General features: G+C 43.2%; 1 protein-coding gene across 1 annotated transcript; it reads right to left on the reverse strand.

Moving 5' to 3' along the window:
• Positions 1–1,693: 1,693 nt before the first annotated feature.
• On the reverse strand, positions 1,694–21,131 carry MEX3C (mex-3 RNA binding family member C; the record flags this gene model as incomplete). Its single annotated transcript, XM_081097592.1, has 2 exons — positions 1,694–4,706; positions 20,417–21,131. The coding sequence occupies 2 exons, from the start codon at positions 21,129–21,131 to the stop codon at positions 3,484–3,486; spliced, it is 1,938 nt and encodes a 645-aa protein (XP_080953718.1). The 3' UTR covers positions 1,694–3,483.
• Positions 21,132–21,553: the final 422 nt, after the last annotated feature.

Consider the following 21,553-nt stretch of genomic DNA (forward strand, 5'->3'; position numbering starts at 1 on the left):
GTTAAAATCCTTCATAGAAAGAATTACATATCGTTCCATACCATAATTAAGCTGCTAACCAAACCAAATGTTTTCTTCAGGGTCACAGCTATTCTCCAAGGTTATAAGATGGAATATTGTCAAGTCCTCAGTACATCTGCCTAATTCTAGGTTATTCACATCGCAGATTATCCTGTGTGGGGCTTCGCTCGAGTCCCTGGAAACACAGGCCCACGAGGTGCCTGGAGCCTCTCCCTCCACACTTCCACAAAGAACTCACTCAGGCACTAGGAAGGCAGACCCAGACTTAGAACTTGCTTAAAGTGTTGATCTTGGCAGACATTAATTTCCTCTGCCAAAGAAAGCCTTCAAAGTAGAATATTTTTACGGTTTTGAAAGATCTTGACTCTATCGTGTGTAAAAGTTAAGAAATTCATATTTACTAGTTATTCATTTATGCTGGAATTGTAAATTCCAGAACACACCCAAATAATTTAACTTCCATACTTGTGGAGGCTAATCCTAAAATTAGCAAGATAATTCTGGCAAAATAATTCTAGGGCAATGTCCACCTTCGAATCTATGTATTCCAGCCTTCTAGCCCCATCTAACACCAACAATGAAAAGATTTACTATGGGTGTGTAGTAAATACTTCGAAGTATTAAGAATGAATAGAAAGATCTTTATTCTTGCTTGTTAAAAAATGGTAACAATTTACTCAGCCAGCATCATCAATGGAATAAATATTTTAGTCAAAAAACCTTAGCAAATGGAAGTTAAATATAGAGATGGGAAATGTAGGCTTACAGTTATGAGTACATGAAAGAGTTTATTCTTGCATTATGTGTTGTCCCATTTCCATACGGAACGTAAACCTACTTTTGCCCACCCCATTCATGTACTTTCCTATTAGGAAAAAAGTTCATTTTATATATTTGGTGATTAAAAAGAAAAATCCTCTGCCGTGGCCATCGTGGCTCAGTTAGCTGGAGTGTCGTCTTGTACACCGAAAAGTGGCAGGTTCCATTCCGGTCAGGGCACATACTGAATATGGTTATGGGTTCAATCCCTAAGTGCAGGAGGCAGCTGACTGCTGTTTCCCTCAAAGAAAAAAATCCTCAACAAAGGATAGAAACTAAATCATCTAAGTTGGATTCAGGGTTTTAGTTAACATATAAGAAGTCATTTATTGCCCTAGCTGGTTTGGCTCAGTGGATAGAGCGTCAGCCTGCTGACTGGAGGGTCCCCCAGGTTCGATTCCAGTCAAGGGCACATGCCTGGGTTGCTGCTAGATCACCAGTAGGGGGTGTGAAGGAGGCAGCCAATCAATGATTCTCTCTCACTGATGCTTCTATTTCCTCTCTTCCTTTCCCTTCCTCTCTGAAATCAATACAAATATATATTTTAAAAAGTAATTTATTATTTTATTATAAGCTTGATAGTTATGATTTGTGGTCAGCTATAAACGTGCAACTAAAAAAACACCGTAAATTAGCTAAATCTAATTTCACTATAATGTGACACCATTTAGAGGCTAAATTTAGATATGAACACAAGGGACACATTAAACACTAACAACACGCTAAAAAAATCCCAAGAACATAGGTAGATGGAGAGGGGAACTTTGTAAAAGGAAATATTCAATTTGGTAAATAGTATCTTCCAGCCTAAACTAATGATTACATGAAAAACACCAAGGAGAATACATTCAAGTTAATGGAAACAAGTCTTTATTAAGTAACTTTTAATATCAGAAAAATAAAACTCTTATAATTCTCTTTACAGCAAATATATAATATCAGTGCTTTGGCCATCTTAAGTTAAAGGCCCTTTATCATAAAATATATGGTTTTAAACTTTACTCAAATTGAATTTATAATCCCTATAACTTCCCTACATATACATAACAAAAGAGTAGTAAAATTAGCAAATACTAAACTATATTGATAATTTATCATTCTTAGTTTGTGGTTTTAGAAACAGTACACGCACCTAATATATATGTCGATTCCTTGGCTTATTAGTTGCAGTGTACAATGCAACAAAATACAAAATACATGCTTGGCGAACATTCGTTCATATCTACAAGACGGCGCTAAGGATTAGGTTTCAATACTGACATTTAACTATCCTACAAGCAATTAGCATTACATCATAATATGCCATCAAGGCAATTTTTTTATACTGAAAAAAATCAAAATAAAAACCGTTATTTGTAAACTTTTATACGAAATGTAACTCTTCAAGTGAAAATAAAAAATAAAATTTGTCTATGTACTATTCAATACACATAGGATTTCAATTTTTGTTATACTGAGAAAAAAAAAAAGCTTTTTTTTTTGGTTGGGAAAATAACGCTTCAAAAAATAATTAGTAGAAAAACCCACCAGTATCATGTTTTGTCCTTTCAATGCCAGCATAGATTTGGGAACATACTGAGGATGAAGTTGCAGACATCCACAGGTGAAATGTAAAAGTATCTTAAATCTTCCCTTGTGATTAGAAATAGTTTTGAAATGAAGTAAACTGATTGGAGGTCATCACAGCTGCTTTTGTGAATTATACTAAGGGCATTATTCTCCCTCTCTCCCTCCCCCTTCCCTAAATTACTAAAAAATAAAAATATATTTATAATGTGCAAGACAAATATGGATTGAACATAAAATGCTTCACATTTTGATCTAGAGTCTAAAAATAATCAATAGCTTGATTAGACTAATGAATGGAATGTTCGTATCCTCAATTAGCCAATATAGGTGAATCCCAAAACCCTTCCTGAAATGGGAATACCCAGGTGGCCATTTCCACATTCACCGAGGGAGGCAATGGGTAGGAATTCACAATCCACACAATTGCCACAATCGCGTTCCTGATCCACTGATCATATACCAGCTGGGCGAGATGAAGGTCAATGTAGCAGTTTTTGTCCCAAATTATAACCAGTGATTGAGTAAACTGCCACCAGCCCTATTATTACCAGTAATTAAGTCACAATGCACTAGAAAGTTACTTGCAATCCTGCAGAATTAGGCATAAGTTGCTGTAAAATAAAAAACAAACCTGTTTTGTCAAAACTGGCAGTGTAAAGAAGGCAGCCCTGGAAGTGTCTGAATCATCTGTAATGCCAAGTACCCTCCATAAACTCTTAATGTGGTTAGGCTTTGGGACCAGTTTTGGAATCTCAGACGTATACACTTTTCTCGTAGGCTCACACAACCTGTGATGATCTTCACTCAAGCGAGTTGAACTTCAGCAAGTCTTATACAAGCTATGTCTCTGGGTCTATAGGATATTAATAATTCAAACCAAACTAATAGACAAGAGACCACTTAGGTTTAGTGTTACCATAGCAGCCTTTTATAAGTTTACTAACAACTTTAGCCTAATCCCAATAAAGCCTGATAACAGTCATAAGAATTCATTAGGAAGTTTACTGGGGTACCATTATACCCATGCCTTTACGAGTCCATATAGAGATATAGTATTTATGTATATATATATAGTTAAGAGTGAATTTGGATTGCCTGAGTAACAGCTGTCTGGCAAACTGGACATGATGGCGTTCTCTTTTCACAGATCTTGTTGGCACATTCCATGCAGAAGAGGTTGTGGCCACATGGAACTAGGGCAGCAATAACTTCATTCTCAAAGCAAATCACACAGTCGTGCTTCCGTCTTGATTCTGGAGGTGAGCTAGAGGTGGAGCCACCGTTGGAAGAGGAGTAACTATTGGTACCATTAGAAAAAGCAGGGATGTATATTGGAAGGCCAACATGGTTGCCTGTACTAGGTGGGTCGCTCCTAACCCTCCGAGCAAGTGGGTGTTCAATGCTCTCGGGGAAGGTAGGAGACAGACGAGGAGTAGATGGCTGACTTCCTCTACGCTGAGTCTTCATGTTACCAGCAGGATCACTCCCGAAGCCGGAGAGTGGGTTAACTGGTTCAAATGGAGTCCAGATAGTTTGCGCGGATGTCGGTAAGGAGTCAAAGGCAGGAGAATCAACTGCGAGATCTTCTGAGCCTACAGATGGTAGTGCATCTCCAAACCAAAAGTTCCCTGTGCTGAATGGGCTTGTCGGACTGAAGTCAGCCAGCCTATTGCTTCCAAAGTAGGAATCTGTGGAACCACTTCCCAGAGAACTGGAGCTATCATTTCGATAGTTGGAGATCATCCTGGCACGGCTAGGGGGAGCTGGGTTGGAGGAGAGCCACGCAGAGCTCAGAGTGCCACTTTCAAAGCTGACGTCGGTACCATTGTAATGGAAATCGTTCTCTTCATTGAGCTCAATATAGTTTCCTGTGCGCATGGCAATATGCATTTCTATTTCTTCTCGTGCTCGGTCAACATTTTCAGGCATCCCTGTCACTTCAAAGACGGGCTCCTTATCTCTGCTCGGAGTTACGATGTATGTGTGGGTCTGCTGCTGAATTCTTTTAATAGTTGCTCCTTTGGGTCCAACTACTAATCCTACCACACGATACGGGACCCTCACTTGAACGGTGGTTTGGCCGGGCAGATTAGGGCTTGACAAGCCTCCCAGGGCAGGGCCGTTTTTGTTTCGAGATGCACGAATCATGGAGAAGTGCTCTGCAGCGGAGAGGATTTCTCTTTTGGCCATGGCGACATCTTCTTTCCGTCCCGTGACAACAAAAATGGGCTCTTCACCACGAACGGGGGTCTTGATGTACGTGTTTGTCTTGGCTCTCAGTGCTTTAATTTTACAACCTGTTAGAAAGAAAATATGTCATAAGAATCAGCATCTACTTAACAACACTGATAAGACAAACCAGAGTGCTCCTTTCAGCTGAACATCTGCTCTGGGCAGCTGGAGCACTCTCTCCAGCAAGCGGAGAGTGGGCTGACCCCCAAAGCTTTAGCAGTTTACGACCCTGCAGGGTACTGGTGGCAAAGAAAAACCAGTCATGTATATCGCCTGTCTCATTTAATCTACACAATAAGAACTAAATTATTATACTCCTTTTACTGAGAAGGAAAATAAAGCACAAAAAAATTGGATAACTTGTCCACGTTCACACAGCTAGGAAGTGGCAGAGCCAGAGTTAAACCTACTCTGACTTGAAAATCTGTCTTTTTGTTAGTCCACGAACTTCAAATTTAACACAACTATACTATACGACACTTTCACTTCCACTTAATTATCATTTTAACATGACTCTTTCCTCTGTAAAGCTCAATTGATGACAATAGCAAAGTACTCATGGCTAGTAGGTCATCTCCCGTTTGCTCCCATCGGTTGAATTTTTAGGCTTATTACGTTTCACATAAATCAGTGAAATATGAATAGAAAAGACACTGTATTTGCATAAAAAGTCAAAAGGGCAAAAAAAAAGTAATATAAAATAATAACTTTGTACTCATTATAAAATTCTTGCTAAATTCAAAATAAACATTGGAAACTGTATGGAACATAGGCATTGGATGTGGTTTTATTGAAGAGGGACAGTTCTGGTTAGCAGACCCATTCTCAAACGAAAAGCTTTGGCCCCAAAGCCTAAGTATATTTAAGTTAAAACATCTAAGACAATATGCCTAACTACACGTTTCTTTAATCAACTTTTTGGAGTATTCACCCATTCGAGTGCCAACTGTGTAAGATTAGAGGGCTTCAAACTGTACCTTCACATGTCAAATACACCACCACAGCATTTCTTAACATGATTTCTTAACATGGAAATAGATTTATTCCCATGAACGTCTCATGCCATTCCTAGTTCCTCAAATAAAGAAGTCGGGTGCTGTTGAAGATACTCATCACAATCTGGGCAAGTCTTTTTCTTAAATTTCCCCCTTGTAATTTTTTTTGCCACCCAAATATATTCAAGATGTACTAAAGTCTTTATCGACATCATTTTTAACTACATAACTGCAATAGTTTTCCCCAATAGGTCCTTGCCTCCAGTTTGCTTCACTTCAATTCAATCTACTGTCTATGTTCACTTCAGTCAAATGATGCTTTCTCTAAATAAAGCGCACCGTATGATCATTCTTTGCATAAAGTGTTTTAATGGCTCCCCTTTACCTTAAAGATGGCACACAAGGCCCCTCATGACCTGGAACCAGAGTACCTCTCTCCAGCTTTCTCTCTTTACCACTCTTTTTCCCGTTCCCCTCTTAAGCTCCGCAGTGTGCGCTACCACACTGTTCTCCCGTCCATGGGCCCTTGCTTGCCGGACTAGAATGCTGCCGTCCCCGCCTCTTTACCTCCCAGTTCTGACTGCTGAACTCCCACCAGCCACTCCGATTTTACTTTCGATGCCTCACCTTCTAAGAGGTTTGTGTGCCATTCCTAAGCATTCTCAAAGCACTGAGTGGTTTCACTGTAAGTATATGTCATCGGTGGCCATACATTTGTTGAAACAAAGATCAGTTTTTCTATATAACAATACTGGGCCTTTCTTATATGTACTGCTTTGTAGCTAGTCATTTTCTGCTGAGCTTTTCAAGACTTTCATATTCTGGCCTCAAACTACTAATCCAACCCTTTTGAAAGGAGTTGATTTTGCTGACTTCAATTATAACATAATCAACCTCCCTGCAACTTTCAGATCTCAACCACAAATGGAGGTCCTGTTCTTTCCAACATCTGCAGAACTCCGCAACGGCAGCTTTCTCGCTGCTGGGTCCTAGGTCTCTATCATGAAAACACTCGGAGTTAAGTATGTTACTGTAAAACAGGAAAGTTTTCATTTATTATAAAGAGTGCTGCTGTAAATTGATCAGCCCCTTTCCACACTTAAGAAAATTTTCTAAATAAATACTTCTGAGGCTATAATCAACCATCAGTTGCTGCTTAGAATACTTTTTGTTTAAAACCTAGTAGGCATATTATTAACTAAGAAAATATGCTTAAAGGCACACAGGACACTACCTGGCCTATGGTTAGATCTAATAAATGGGTGTTTAATACATGGCTCATTAGGAAGACAGGAGGTGAACATTTTGAGCATGGACTACTTCTGAGATGGGGGAGTAAGATAGGCCTTATACTGCCCAAAAGGGTCATGTGCATACGTTTTTCAGATGAGGGGAAAGCGATAACAGGAAGATAGCAGAGCCAGCTCATTTTAAGCTACTGCCAACAAAAAAACAGAAGTATTTCTTCTCTCTCTACAGTGAACCTCATCAATCATAACCTTGTTTCTACAGGAAATATTTAGAGTTCTAAACAACCAGCACACGATTTCTAGAATACACATACATTCTAAAGGTGGGGACAATTAGAAATGGCAGACTTCTAAGTAGGTGACACAAACTAAAGGAGAAAAAAAATCATTTTATTATTTTTCAGGTGGAGATAAAAAGCTTTTTTTGAGTATTTTAGATTGAGTTTGTACTTGAAAATTCAGATACTAAAAAATCATAAAAGAATATATAGTCTCAGAACAGCACAAAACTCAGAGCTATAAAAGTACTGATAAAATGCACTTTAAGAAAAATCGTTGCCTGGCAAAAGTCACCCATAACAAGGTTAAAGCATTAATTATTTACAACTCATACTATAAATGGCTAATTTTTCTCTTACACACATACTCCACCCTACATATGAAAACACCAAAACCCAACAGAAAAAATATGTAAAAGAAACAGCTCACAGAAGGAAACACATAAATGGCTCTGAACACAAAAATTCCCATTTTCATATGTATTGAGGTATCATTTTCCACCTGTAAGACAGTCAAATATCAAAAACAGTGCTAGGAAGAAATGGGAAAAAGCCCCTGGTTTAGCTGCTGAGAGAACAGACTGCCCAAGGGCACTTTGCAATGTCTATCAAAATTACAACTGCAGGTCTCCCTTTGCCCCTATAATTCCACTCATAGAATTGATTCTGTGGAAATACTTGCATAAGTGCAAAATGACCTTTGCATTATATCGTGCACTATGGTTTGTATTAGTGAGAGGCTGGGCCAGCCACACAGTGGAATACTGTGCAGTCATAAAACTGGCTGACAGGGGACAGCACAGGAAGGAGGCAACCTCCCTTCTACACCAGTTTTTATCAACGTTGAGCCATACGAACGATTAGCTTCTCAAAGGTATGATTAGAGTAATTAAATGAGCCTCTCCAGTTTGGCTCGGTGGATAGAGCAATTGGCCTGGGGACTGCAGGGTCCCAGGTTCCATTCCGGTCAAGGGCACGTGCCCAGGGTTGCGGGCTCAGTCCTTAGTTGGGGGAGTGCAGGAGGCAGCCGATCAATGATTCTCTCTCATCGTTGATGTTTCTCTCTCTCTCTCCCTCTCCCTTCCTCTCTGAAATCAATAAAAATATATCAATAAATAAATAAAATGTTACATTTTATTAGACTTAGCATATCAATAAGACTTATACCTCGTACTGAGATTACTATATTTTAAATTGTATAAACAACAGGGTAAATGATTTCATATCCTCAAAGCTGAAAAAGCTTTTTAATTTTAAGACGTAAGGATTAACAATTATTTTCTTACAACTACAGAGAAAAATACCAAACGAGCTGTGTACCAGCCTATGTAGAGGTTAAGAACTAGAATCACATCAGCTTTCAGAGTTCTAATTTTATTTTGATTTGGAAGTAAATTCCCCAAATAAAAAGTCTCCAATTTACCTCCCTGGTGTAAGAGGAACCCACTTCTCCCTTGTCTATCACTGTATCTGGGGTTGTGTTTCACCTTAAAGCCCTGGAGCTGCAGCCAGAATTCTGGTCCTCTCACTCCCCGAACAGCAGGTCCTGTCTTGCTTCTCAGGGGAGAGAGCCTCTCCTACCAGCTGCCTCAGCGGTTAAGAGGGAGACTGGGTCCTCTGTGGCTGGGCCAGGACTTGGAAGAACTGAAAGGATGGCACCTTCCGTGTTTCTCAAACCACTATGGGTTTGCATTAGCAACTTAATGGGTTGTGATCAGCATTAAAAAACAAACAAAAAGCAAAACGAAACCAAAAAACCAAGGACTCAATGTGTCCCAAATGTGTGTACAATGGGCTTCAATGTAAAATGTTCGGGGGATGGGGGTCAAAAAGTGTAAAACCATTAGACTAGATACATCTTTAAGGCCACTTTTAAATTCCATTAGGCGTGTGGAAGGATGTACTTATAACAAAAGAACCCCATGAAGAATTAGTCTGCAACTTAAATGTAATTACAGTCCAAATCAATTCACATTAAAAATCGGAAGATTAACCAGTAATCTGGGCGGGCCTGACCTAACCATGAGTTCTTTAAGGTTTTCTCAGTTGGCCTCAGAAGTCAAACTACCTTCTCCTAGATCGTATCATCTCTGAAACATGCCTTATGCCTGTTCCTCTTCTATCTCTGCTCAGGTATTTCCCTACATAATCCAGAACACACTCCTAGTACTCCCCACCACTCACAGCTTCTGAGTAACAAGCATGCCCATTTGGAAAAGATGAGATTGTGTGTGTGAAAGGCTCTTTGACAGGGGTGGGCAAACTTTTTGACTCGAGGGCCACAATGGGTTCTTAAACTGGACCGGAGGGCCGGAACAAAAGCATGGATGGAGTGTTTGTGTGAACTAATATAAATTCAAAGTAAACATCATTACATAAAAGGGTACAGTCTTTTTTTTTTTAGTTTTATTCATTTCAAACGGGCCGGATCCGACCCGCGGGCCGTAGTTTGCCCACGGTTGCTCTATAAGCTCAAGAATAATATAACCATAGGTAGGACTCTTATGACCACAGCTACTACACAGGAATCTTCAAGGTCCAGTTTAAAGGAAACAATGTCAGGAGCACAAAACTGAGTATCTACAGGACTGGGTTCAATCAGATCTTCACCAGTTACTAGTGGTTTCAAGTGTTAGGCCATTCAACCTCGAGGTCCCTTCTAATGTTTATATATTTTTTTTACCAAGTCCCTCTACTCCTAGGAAATACAGTCACCTCTTTGTTTTGAAGTCTAAAAAGCATTTGGGACAGTCATACATACATCTATTCTTCTTTTCCTAAGAAAAGGTAGGTTGGATAATGGGTGAGAAATTATGATTAAAGATACTGTCTTACTTGGTTTTGCAAGAATTAAATAAAATAACATATTAAAAATAGTTATTACAATGCCTATTATTCAAGTAGGTGCTCAGTTAAGGGTAGCTTTTTAGACCACCTACCCCACTTAAAGTATTTCATTAGTGCCCTAGCTGGTTTGGCTCAGTGGATAAAGTGTCAGCCTGTGCACTGAAGGGTCGCTGGTTCGATTCTGGACAAGGGCACATGCCGGGTTGCGAGCTTGATCCCCAGTAGGGACTGTGCAGTAGGCAGCTGATCAATGATTCTCATTATTGATGTTTCTGCTCTCTCTCTCCCTCGCCATTCCTCTCTGGAAATCAATAAAAATATATATTTTTAAAAGTACTTCATTAGTAAATGAGACAATAGGCCTAACTTTTAAATAATAAAGATTTGTAGCGCACTTTTCAGTTTTCCAAACTCACCTGTGTACATTCTCATTTAATCATAACAGAGTGCTTTAGGAAGAGCAGGAAAGAGCCTAAGTGAATCGCTCAAGATCTAACTGGAAGGCCAGATCTCAAACCCACGATGTCTTAACTCCATTATCCTCTCACTAGGCAAAGCGTGTTTTGTGAAATAGTAGAAAAAGGGGAAAGGGGGTCATATTATTGAATGCTCCTCCTATATAATAAAAGGCTAGTATGCAAACTGTCCCCTTGGGAGTTCGACCACTTGCTATGACGTGCGCTGACCACCATGAGGCGGTGCAGAACGAAGGGAGGCCCCAGCTGGCAGCCAGCGGAAGGCAGGCCCCGATCACCAGCCAGGCCTAGGGACCCTACTCATGCATGAATTTCGTGCAACGGGCCTCTAGTTTAGAGGGGGAAAGGCAGGAGGAAGCCAAAGGGGAGGGGAGAGTGGTGCAGAAAGGGGAACAGTTATATAAAACTAGAGGCCGGGTGCATGAATTCATGTGGGTGGGGTCCCTCTGGGTGGCCTGCAGGGATTGGGCGACACCCACAGTCCAATGCCGCCTGCAGCTCCTACCTCCACTCCTGCTCATCCCGGCCCCACTGTGCCTGCGGCAGGCTCGCCAGCCATGAGCCCTGCATCTGGTGCCCTCCCAAGGGGAGTGGCCTGTGGGATTGGGCTGAAACTGGCTCTCCAAGGGGTTCCAGATTGCAAGAGGAGCAGGCCAGGCTGAGGGACCCCACCAGTGCACGATCAGGGGCTGCAGGAGGGCTCCAGGGCATGTCCGACCCATCTCACTCAGTGGTGATTGGCCCAACCCCAGCAGCAAGCTAACGGACAGGTCGGAGCATCTACCCCCTGGTAGTCACTGCACGTCATAGTAACTGGTCAACTGTCTGCCCCCTGGTGGTCAGTGCACATCATAGCGAGCAGTTGAGCAGCCTTAGCATATCACACTTTGATTGGTTGTTTGGTTGTTCTGCCCTTTGGTCTATTTGCGTATCACCCTTTCATTATATAGGACTAGAGGCCCAGTGCACAAATTTGTGCATGGGTGAGGTCCGGCCGGCCCAGCCCCATTAGGGGTGGATCGGGGCTGGGCCTGTTGGGAAGAGGAGACGGTGGGAGGTTGGCTGGCCAGCTCCGGCACCCAATTGGGCCAGTTTGCTGGCCCCAGTGAGCATCATAGCAATGGATCATTCCAGCGTTCCTGTCGCTGGCTTTATATATATATATATATATATATATATATAAAGATCCTTTACCTCCTAGAAGAGTCTAGACCAGTGGTTCTCAACCTTCTGGCCCTTTAAATACAGTTCCTCCTGTTGTGACCCAACCATAAAATTATTTTTGTTGCTACTTCATAACTGTAATATTGCTACTGTTATGAATCATAATGTAAATATCTGATATGCAGGATGGTCTTAGACGACCCCTGTGAAAGGGCGGTTCAACTGCCAAAGGGGTTGCGACCCACAGGTTGAGAACCACTGGTCTAGACAGACTCCTTGAACTTTTACAAGGAACTCAATTTCAGTACTGTATCTTTAAAAACTGATGAATATCAGAGTAAATTCCAGTAAGAATGTTTCTTATGCATACAACTTAATCTAATATTTAAATAACTTACTTAGATTAGCAATGCAATGTATTCCTAAATCACAATAGCTTTCCTTTCGAGTTGTCAAATGTGCATCTTGTAGCTCTTCTAGTCAAAATTTTCTGAAATTTTTAAAGAATTGTACATTCTCTTTAGTTATCACTATGAAAGCAACCCAAACAGCTTCATTTATGTGATTTCAGTTTTGCTTATTTTCAGTATTCATAGACATTTAACACCTTAAATCAATTAGCATCCACTGCCCTTAAAAAAAAAAAAAAAAGAAAAAAAAAAGGCAGTTCCAAACAACTTGAGGTTGACTGGCTCCTTAGGCAAAGGGTTAGTGATAAAGCAAGAGGGAAGAAAACCCTAATACCACAATATGCAAATTAAAACAAATAATGAAATGATAAATCCCTAATCCAGCAATTCAGTTCAATAAAACAAACAGGAGTAAGGATGCAAAGATGACAAGATTCAGTTCTGCCCTCTGACTTGTATCAGCTTCAGGAACCAACAGGATTTGGTGTTATACATGTTCATGTACAGATATTGATCTGTCATCTTCTCTGTTTATACTGTTGGTTGGTGATGTTGTCAAAGTCTTCTATATCCTTGCTGACTTTATTTCTGCTTGTTTTTACCACTTATTGAAGATAGCAGTGCTGAAGTCTCCAATTTTATTAGGTTGAGACTCTGGTAAGTTATTTATTATCTCTGTTGATCTGTTTCCTTATCTGTACAGTGGAAATAAGAATGGATCAAATGAGATAATACACTGTCTGACACACATAAATACTTATTTATTTTTAAGCAGTCTTATTTATTTCTTAAAATCTTTATTGTTGAAAGTATTACATTGTATCCCCCTTTTCCTTCCATTGACCCCTTGTAGCCTGTGCCCCCTCTCGCCCCAGGCCTCCACCACCCTATTGTCTGTGTCCATGGTTTGGTTTTATATATATATATTCGTTGGCTGTTCTTTTCTCACTGTCCGCCTTCCCTGAGGTTCGACAGTCTGTTCCTTGCTTCTATGTCTCTGGATCTATTTTGTTCACCAGTTTATTCTGTTCATTAGTTTCCACATGAGTGAGATCATGGGATACTTGTCTTTCTCTGACTGGCTTATTTCACTTAGCGTAATACTCTACAGGTCCCTCCATGCTGTCTCAGAGGATAAGAGAGCCTTCTTTTTTTACTGCTGCATAGGTGCAAATGTAAGAAAATAATAAGCTGATTTTCTATAGAAAGTTAAAAACATTTAAGGAATACATCTCCTGCCCTGGCCTGTGTGGCTCAGTTGGTCGGAGCATAGTCCTGGACAGAGAGGTCACAGGTTGGATCCCCAGTCAGGGCCTGTATAGGAGGCATCTTATCAATGTTTCTCTCTCATGTGGATGGTTTCAACCAGTACAGCCGTGGGCAAACTATGGCCCGCGGGCCGGATCCGGCCCGTTTGAAATGAATAAAACTATTGAAATAAAAGACCGTACCCTTTTTTGTAATGATGTTTACTTTGAATTTATATTAGTTCACACAAACACTCCATCCATGCTTTTGTTCCGGCCCTCCGGTCCAGTTTAAGAACCCATTGTGGCCCTCGAGTCAAAAAGTTTGCCCACCCCTGAACTAGTATGTGCTCAGAGTTCAAATCCAGTAGAAACACAAATTATAAACTTTACTTATGCTTCATATGTACTTTACTATTTCTTATATGTTAAATTGCATAGTAAATTTGTACTAACGACATCTTCTCAAACTTGATCCTCACAACAAATTGGGGGGGCGGGGGGGGGGGGAGGCAAGGAGGGGCCAGGGAAAGCAAGTGGATGGAACAGGGTTTTTTCCACAAGAGGAAAAACTGAACTCCGTCGATGTTAAGTGATTTGTTCAAGGTCATAGGCAACGAATGGTGAAACCCGGTTTCCATCAACTTTTCTAAGTCCAAGTTCAATGTCACCAAATGGTACAGGTGGAAAGGCAGGGACAAGCCAAAGGGGAGGGGAGAATGGTGCAGAAAGGGGGACAGTAATAAGGTCAGTCCACAGCACACACTTTACACTGGTAACCTTTGGGGAAGATTTTCTAATTGTTTGCAACTATTCCCTCCCTACTCTCCTCTAACCATGCTCAACACTAACCACTTCATGCTTATCTTCAACTACACCTGCAATTTTCATTAAATAATTTCATTACTTTAAGGTCTAGTCTTATTAGTCCATGATACAACTACTTATGGTAAAGTCAGGCTTCCCTGCATACAATGAATTGTAGTAACTGCTTATTGGACAAAGGCAAAAACCATGCCCACATGAATTATTCTTAAATCCCAAACACTGGCATGAAATAAGTGCTCTAGTTATGGTGTGTAACTTAAAATTCTCAAAATCAGTCATGAAATATAGGCTTGAACTTGAATGCTATTCAAACAACATCAGGCTGTGCATAATTCCTTCTTATAGTTGCATGTGGTAATACATTAGAAAATTATTATATAGGCTTAAACATCAGATTTAATTTTTATAAATGTCTATATGGTACCTAGTGGTAGCATGGGAAAAAAAGGTAAAAGCCCACAAATTATGATTTAAACTATTTGGGAAGCATTAAGATGCAGTTTAATAAAAACATCACTTTAGAATCACCTAAACATCAATGGGGCTCTAAAATTGATTATCCATAATCTATTTAGAGTCTCCTACAGAAGTTTTTAAACTGCAAAGTTTTTAGACTTTCCTATTTAATATCTGATGATCATTATGGTTTTTTTCAACTTGAGTTTAATTTTAAATCACAAATCCTCCACTGCATAAATGACATTTTAAAAAATCTTGTAACCATCCCATAGATTAACAAATAATACTCATGATAGTCATTATGGCTGTTCACTAATGTTCTGGCTCTCTCCTGTGGGCACATGGTTATAATGCACTTTCTTTTAATATTACTTTTTAATCCTCACCCAAGGGTGTTTTTTTTCCATTGATTTCTAGAGTGGAAGGGAGGGGGCAGAAAGAGAGAGAGACAAAGAGAGAGAGAGAGAGAGAGAGAGAGAGAGAGAGAGAGAGAGAAGGTGGGGAAGAGAGGGAGACTGACCTGCTGGGGAACCTGCAACTGAGGTACATGCCCTGACCCACAATTGAACCCATGACCCTTGGGTCTGCAGGCCAAAGCTCTAACCACTGAGCAACAGGCCAGGGCTGTAATGAACTTTCTTCTTTCTTTTTTGTAACAAACTTTCTTGACCACCTGAAGTTACGTGGGGCCAGACAGCTTGCTTTGATAATCATTACTGCTGGGTCTGACATTTAAAGACCAGCATGTGCTATGCTAACTGTCTCTCATCCCTCTGGCCCAGGGGAAGACCAGCCAACACTTGAGATGTTGGTTGCTTCACTGGCCTGTGTCCCTGAATGACTAAAATGATCAGAGCCCTTGTGGATAGAAATAAACCTTTGTTGTTTTAATATTGAGAAGTTGGGGTTCTTTGTTACCACAGCATAATTTAAACCTATCTGGACAGAAGTGCCATGTAGCTGACAGGCACTGAGACATCAGATGGTTCTAGTTCTATCACATGAAAAGAATAAAATGGGTGAAACTGCTAAGCAAGCCAAGGAAAGGTGAACATGATTAACAGGGTGGTTCAAATTAATTTCAGATTTAACTTAACAAAAGTAATATGTGCTTATCACTTAGTTGGATATGTATCAATTTATTTGTGCATCACTCAGAGTTTTTTTGATTACACCCAGCCGAAGAGGAATCTGAAGCCCAGGGAGCTTAATTAACTTGTCCAAGGCCACAAAGTGAGTTACTGGCACATAATAGTCAGAATTTAGGAATTTTAATTTCTGATTTCTGGCTCTTTCCAAAATACCACAGTTGAGCAGAGACCGTTAAGGGCAATTTGAAGTAGTTTACAACATGCATTTTTCTATTAAAACATACACTCTAAAACACTTTGTATTCAGCTTTAAGGCAAGATATTAGATTCTTTAATTTGTACAAATATCAAATTTATTCAAACCAAATCCATAAAACATTAAGCACCATCCTATAACTACATGCTACCTTTCTTTGAGAACAATATGTAAGAAGAACTACCTAGAATTCCAACCCATAAACATTGTTGAATATTTATCTAAATAAAAATCTCTCAACAGAGGAACAATACTCAAATACTTGACTCCCTGGGTCATTTTTAGGTTGTTGGTAACGGGATATAAAATACACCCTTGATTTACTTTATTTTCCATTTTCTCCCTAGTGAATCAAAATAGTTCATTAGCAGAATAAGGCAGGAAGAAAAGGCAGTAGACTACCCATCAATCTGCAGAACAATTACAATAACTGAACCTTTCTCAAGGGTCCCTGAGGTAATATAATTATCAACTAACTTTAAATTTGAAAGCCTAAAAAAAGTTCAATATTTATTTTTTAAAGCTAGTGTGTATATACACACAAATTAACCTTCTAAACTATAAAATGACAATGAAATTTAATTAGACTCATAGACCTAAGAATATTAGAATGATAACTCGGCCTTCTGAGTAGTAGAGATACCAAAATTTTATTAAGGTAATTTGAATAATGATGATATTTTAAGTTATGCATACTAGAAATATAGTATCCCAACTCATGATTATGGCAGAAATTAACCCAAAATATTATTAATCTTTGGGAGCAGGATGCTTCAGTACTGAGGCAGCAATGTAGAGCGAGACCTGTATCTCTGACATCAAACAAACTGGTCAAATCCAAGTACCATCACCACTTGAGCGAGTTACCTTTCAGAACTTCAGTTTAAGTGGCATGAGGAAAGCACTTGCCTTCTCTATGAGTATGTTAACAATACCCCCCCCCCGCCCCCAAAAAGAAAAAGACACTGTGCTTTATTTAGCATTATCCTTAAACTGAATAATCTTCTTATGAGATGTATATTTCTTCTTGACGAGGGAGTATTTGTATAGGAAGACTAAGCCTAAACATGCATATACCTTATTTCAGCTGTGTTAGAGCGTGGTCCCAACCCTGTGAAACTGGAGCCAAGCGCAGCTCAATAAAGAAAAACATTCCAAAAGGGTCCAGCGCAGTGATAGCCAAAGGAGGGTGCAAGAAATTCCACTGGAGGGCAGAAAAAATAACCACTCCAATTTTCATTTTCTCCCTCACTCTTAAAAAGCTGGAGATGACTTTTCCAGACTATGAGGCTAGGAAACACATATACCACTCATCAAAGTCACTAATGAAACTTTTCTTAAACAGTGACATAAAATTTTGGGTTCAGTTTTTTAAAAACCAACTGAATTTATGACACCAAAATTTATTTATAATATAGTTAAGAATGGGTCTATTGTTCTACTTTAATTCATTTTTTAGTCTAACTGGGTATCAATGATTGTGCAAATTAGGACAGTCTGTTGACTGAAACCTGTTAACCACTGTGAATGTGTCTTGTAAATACCACATTTTAAAAAGTTAAGTCTTAAATCTGTTAGGTTTATTTTCTATGTCTATGTTCTAAAAGTTCTTTGATTACCAATAAGCCTCTTTAGTTCCTGGCTTTATTTTACAGTATTGTTGGTTTAAAAATGAAATGCAAGGTTTAAAAAATGGGGTCAATTTAGCATTTGCAAACAACCACACACTATTGGGGCTTATAAATATGAGGCCAATACTCTGCCAATTTTCATCACTAGCAAAAGCAGCGGGTTGCTTTATTGAAAGACACTGGAACCAGACAGAGGCCATCTGCATGAGCTGCTAGTCTCTCTGACTCAGAATTCCATTTATCCTGCTCTTTGCTTTGGAGCTGAAGTCATAAATGTCTTTATCTGTAACATAATTATTTCCAAACCCAATTAAGAGATGTCAAACAGAAAGTTATGACTTCCGGTAATGAACGAAATGGCAGGAATAGAAAATTCTTCAAGATGAAAATTTAGTTCATTCAAGGCAAATGAATGAAATGACTTGCCTTGGGGAAAGGGAAATGATCACTGTAAAAGGATGTAGAAGCTGTCCACTCCTCCTGCAGGAAAGTACAAGTTTTACTATGGTGCTGCTGAGGGGTGGGAGTGGCAACAGGGGTCAATGTTGAATGGTTCAGAACAGCAAAAGGGCAAGACTTTTTGCTCTAAAGATAAGATAGAGGATGATGACATACTTTTTACAGTACTGTGAATTCTGGGAAAATAATAAGGAATAGTTCGCAATTCGTCTCCATGTCCTAAGACACAGATTCACATATCCTTATTAACCAGTAAAGCAGAGACCTAAAAAGAAAAACTAAACGCTTTCTCTTGTTTGCTGCAGTTTATTAGATGGTACAAAACAGAAACTTGGAAAGAATTCAGTTTACTTTTAAGTAATGGATTTGTATAAAGATAACAGTTTGTTCAATTAAAGACCATTTCATCGTGCTTTAAAAGGGTCTGATTCAGAGAAGAAAAAAGTTGGTATTAAACTAAATATACAAAGATGTCATTACCTTGTCCCTTAGTGAAACTAGCATGTCAATGTTTTCCTTTGACATCCTAAGCTGTCACCATGAGCACACTGTTCAACTTGTGCTAAGAAGTGGCATCCTCGCATGGGGGTAAGAGTGTGTATGGCCTAACACCTTCCCAGCTCTTCACCACTCCCCCTGACAGAGCTTAAGCATCAAAAACCAAACAAAGACAAAAACCCCCCAAACAATGCAACTTTCCAGTCATCCCTAGAGATGACTCCTCCACTGCACCATTCCTTACACTGCTCTTCAGGCTTCCATCTCCGTTTGTTAAAGTCCCGTCCATTCCCTAGGCCTTCCAGGGTTGATGTTCTCTTATGGATGACTTTTGTTTGTCACACATTTACAGTCAGTGCCATTAACTACACATCCGTTTAGTGACTTTCCACTGTTCTTAGATTGTTAGCTTCTCAAGGCCAGCAACTTCGAATCAACCTTACATTCCCAACTGCCATAAATAAACTCTGCCTGGCACAGTTCTTTGATGTGCTTAATTGAATGGCCAACTCATTCTGGACCCATAAATTGAGATGTTATAATTTTAGCCTATGTAAGGTGAAATAGTTCCCTCCCGGATTAGTGTCTTAAGTATTGCAAAAACCCAGAGCATGCAAAAGTTACTTATCAAACTCTAGTAATAAACTCGCAGTTGAAAGGCATCAGCTTTGCACAGTGCCTGCACGTACCAATCATCAAGGGTCTGAAATAAGCGATCTGTCTCCTCCATCCAGAGTTCGGATGGGTTTTTCTGACTAACATCCTGGAGGGAAGACATGAGCCAGCTCTGCCATCTGAAACCACCATTTCCACAGACCTCCTATGTACGTGCACTTCAGACCACTTGGGGAAGATGAGATCATTTCAGCAGCAGCGCCATCGCTCCTCTTTATGTGACCCCAACCATGCTCTCCGCCTAGCAGCCAAGATCCGTGCACCAACCAGCAAACCCTTCCTGTCACAAGGCCGCTGCAGGCAACCTCGAACCCGGGGGGAAAAGCTACACCAGGGCCCCGGCCCTTCCCTTCCCTGAACGTGTCGGACACAGAGGGACGGGGCGTCCCCTTCCCCCACCTCCACAGACCGACTCCAGGAGCCGGAGACGTGGGTCCTTTGTCTGCACAAGGTGGGAGGAGTCAGTGTGCCGCGCTGGAGCGCCGGCAAGGGGGAAAGAGAATGTGCCCCGACGGGACGGATGCCTGAGCTCCTGATCCTGAACTCCAGGGCCTCGCCGGTCCGTCTTCCTTCCCCGCGTCCGCTTCAGTGCGCAGAGCGGCAGGCGATGCGCCTCTCCGAGTCCGAGCTAAACGCACCGGAGGAACAGACTCCAGCGACTGAGATGAGAGCGAGGCTGCACTGCCAGAGCCAAGTTTCTGCAGGGCGGCGGGGAGGCGGGGTGGGGGCGAGACCCACCGCTCCGACACCCCCTTCCCTGCAGCATGAACTGTCCCCAGGCCTCCACGCCTGCCCCTTCCCGCCCCTGCACCCGCTGCTGCCAGGGAAGCTGCGCGCTTTGACAAGCCGGTCGGGGAGCCAACCTGCCGCCTCGGAGCTTTCCGTGCACGACATCGACCCGACCTTTCACCACCCGCCGAGGTTCCTGGGGCCTCGCCAGCCCGGGGTTCCGCGAGGACGGCCCGAGCGCAGGGAGCACGCCGGGCGGGAGGCTCGGGGAACTCGGCGCCGCTCGGGGACTGTTCACGCCCAACGAGCCGGACGAAGGGCGACCCGTCTCCGCCCGTCGACCCTCGGCTCCTCCCAGACCCCTTCGCGGGGCACCGGGCGGACGCGCCAGGCTCGCCTGTTCGGCCCCGACTCCGTTTCTCGGGACTCTGCCCCCCGCGCCCGGGGCCGTGCCCGGCTCAGCCCCCGCTCCCCGCACTCACCCTGGCGACCGACGATCTCGGCGACGTGCTCGGAGCTGGGCACCGGGACGCACTCGGTGGTGTTGACGCTCTTCCTCCGCAGCAGGGCCGCCTGCTCCCCGTTCAGGCCGGCCGCCGCCCCGCAGCCGCCGGGGCCGTAGGCGTGGGACAGCATCGCCGCCATCATGCCCTGGGCATCGTCCCCGCCGTACAGCACCCCCGCCGCCGCGGCCGCCTCCCGGGCATCGAAGCCGGCGGCGGGCAGCAGCACCGACCCCAGGGACCCGCCCGGGATCGGCTGGGTCTGGGAGGCGGCGGCCGCGGGCGGCGACAGCAGCAGCAGCGACGGCCGATCCGCCTCCTCCGCCTCCTCCAGCTCCTCCTCCTCCAGCAGGTCTCCGTCCAGCTCCGCGTCCTCCCCCTCGTCGTCCTCCTCCAGCTCCAGCTCGGCCGTCTCAGGGGCCCCGGGCCGGCCGGGCGGAGTCCGCTCCTCCTGAGACGGCCCCGCCGCCCGCCTGGCCGGGCCCTGCGCCGCCGAGGCCCTCCGCGCCGGGGCGGGCTCCGCGGGGCTGGGGTCGTCGAGGCCTAGCGCGGCCAGGTGCTCCCGCAGCAGGAGCCCGTCCCCCTCCAGGTCGGGGCCGCTGGCGGGCGGCGGCAGCGGCGGCGGCGGGGGCGGCGGCGGCAGGGGGGCCGGGGCCGCCGCCAGGGCCAGGGCCGCGGAGCTGCCGCTCGGCATCGCGGCGGCGCGCTGTCAATGGCGGCGGCGGCGGCGGCCGGGTCAGGCGCGGCGGGCGGCGGGCCCCATGGCGGACAGGGCCCGGGCCCCGCTCAGCGCGCAAACACCTTTCCTCCCGGGAGGCGGCAGGGCTGGCGACCCGGGCTCGGGAGCGCCTGGCCGCCCGGAGACGGAGGCTGGGGCGGGGGCCGGGGCAGAGGCAGCGGCAGGTAACTAGGTGGGTGGGTGGGTGGGGACGGCGGCGGGGCGGGCTGGCGGAGGTGGCAGCGGCTCGCTCTCAGGCTTTCTTTTGTTCCATGGCCTGAACCAGCCCCCGGCGCGCGCGGCGGCGGCGGCGACGCCCCACGCCGCTCTCCGAATGAAGCCGGCGCGCTCTGATTGGGCGTCGGAGTCTCCGGGAGTCGGCCCTCGCCTCCCCGCAG

The sequence above is a fragment of the Myotis nattereri genome (genome assembly GCF_964212035.1).
Source record: "Myotis nattereri genome assembly, chromosome: 8".
NCBI classification, from domain to species: Eukaryota; Metazoa; Chordata; class Mammalia; order Chiroptera; family Vespertilionidae; genus Myotis; species Myotis nattereri.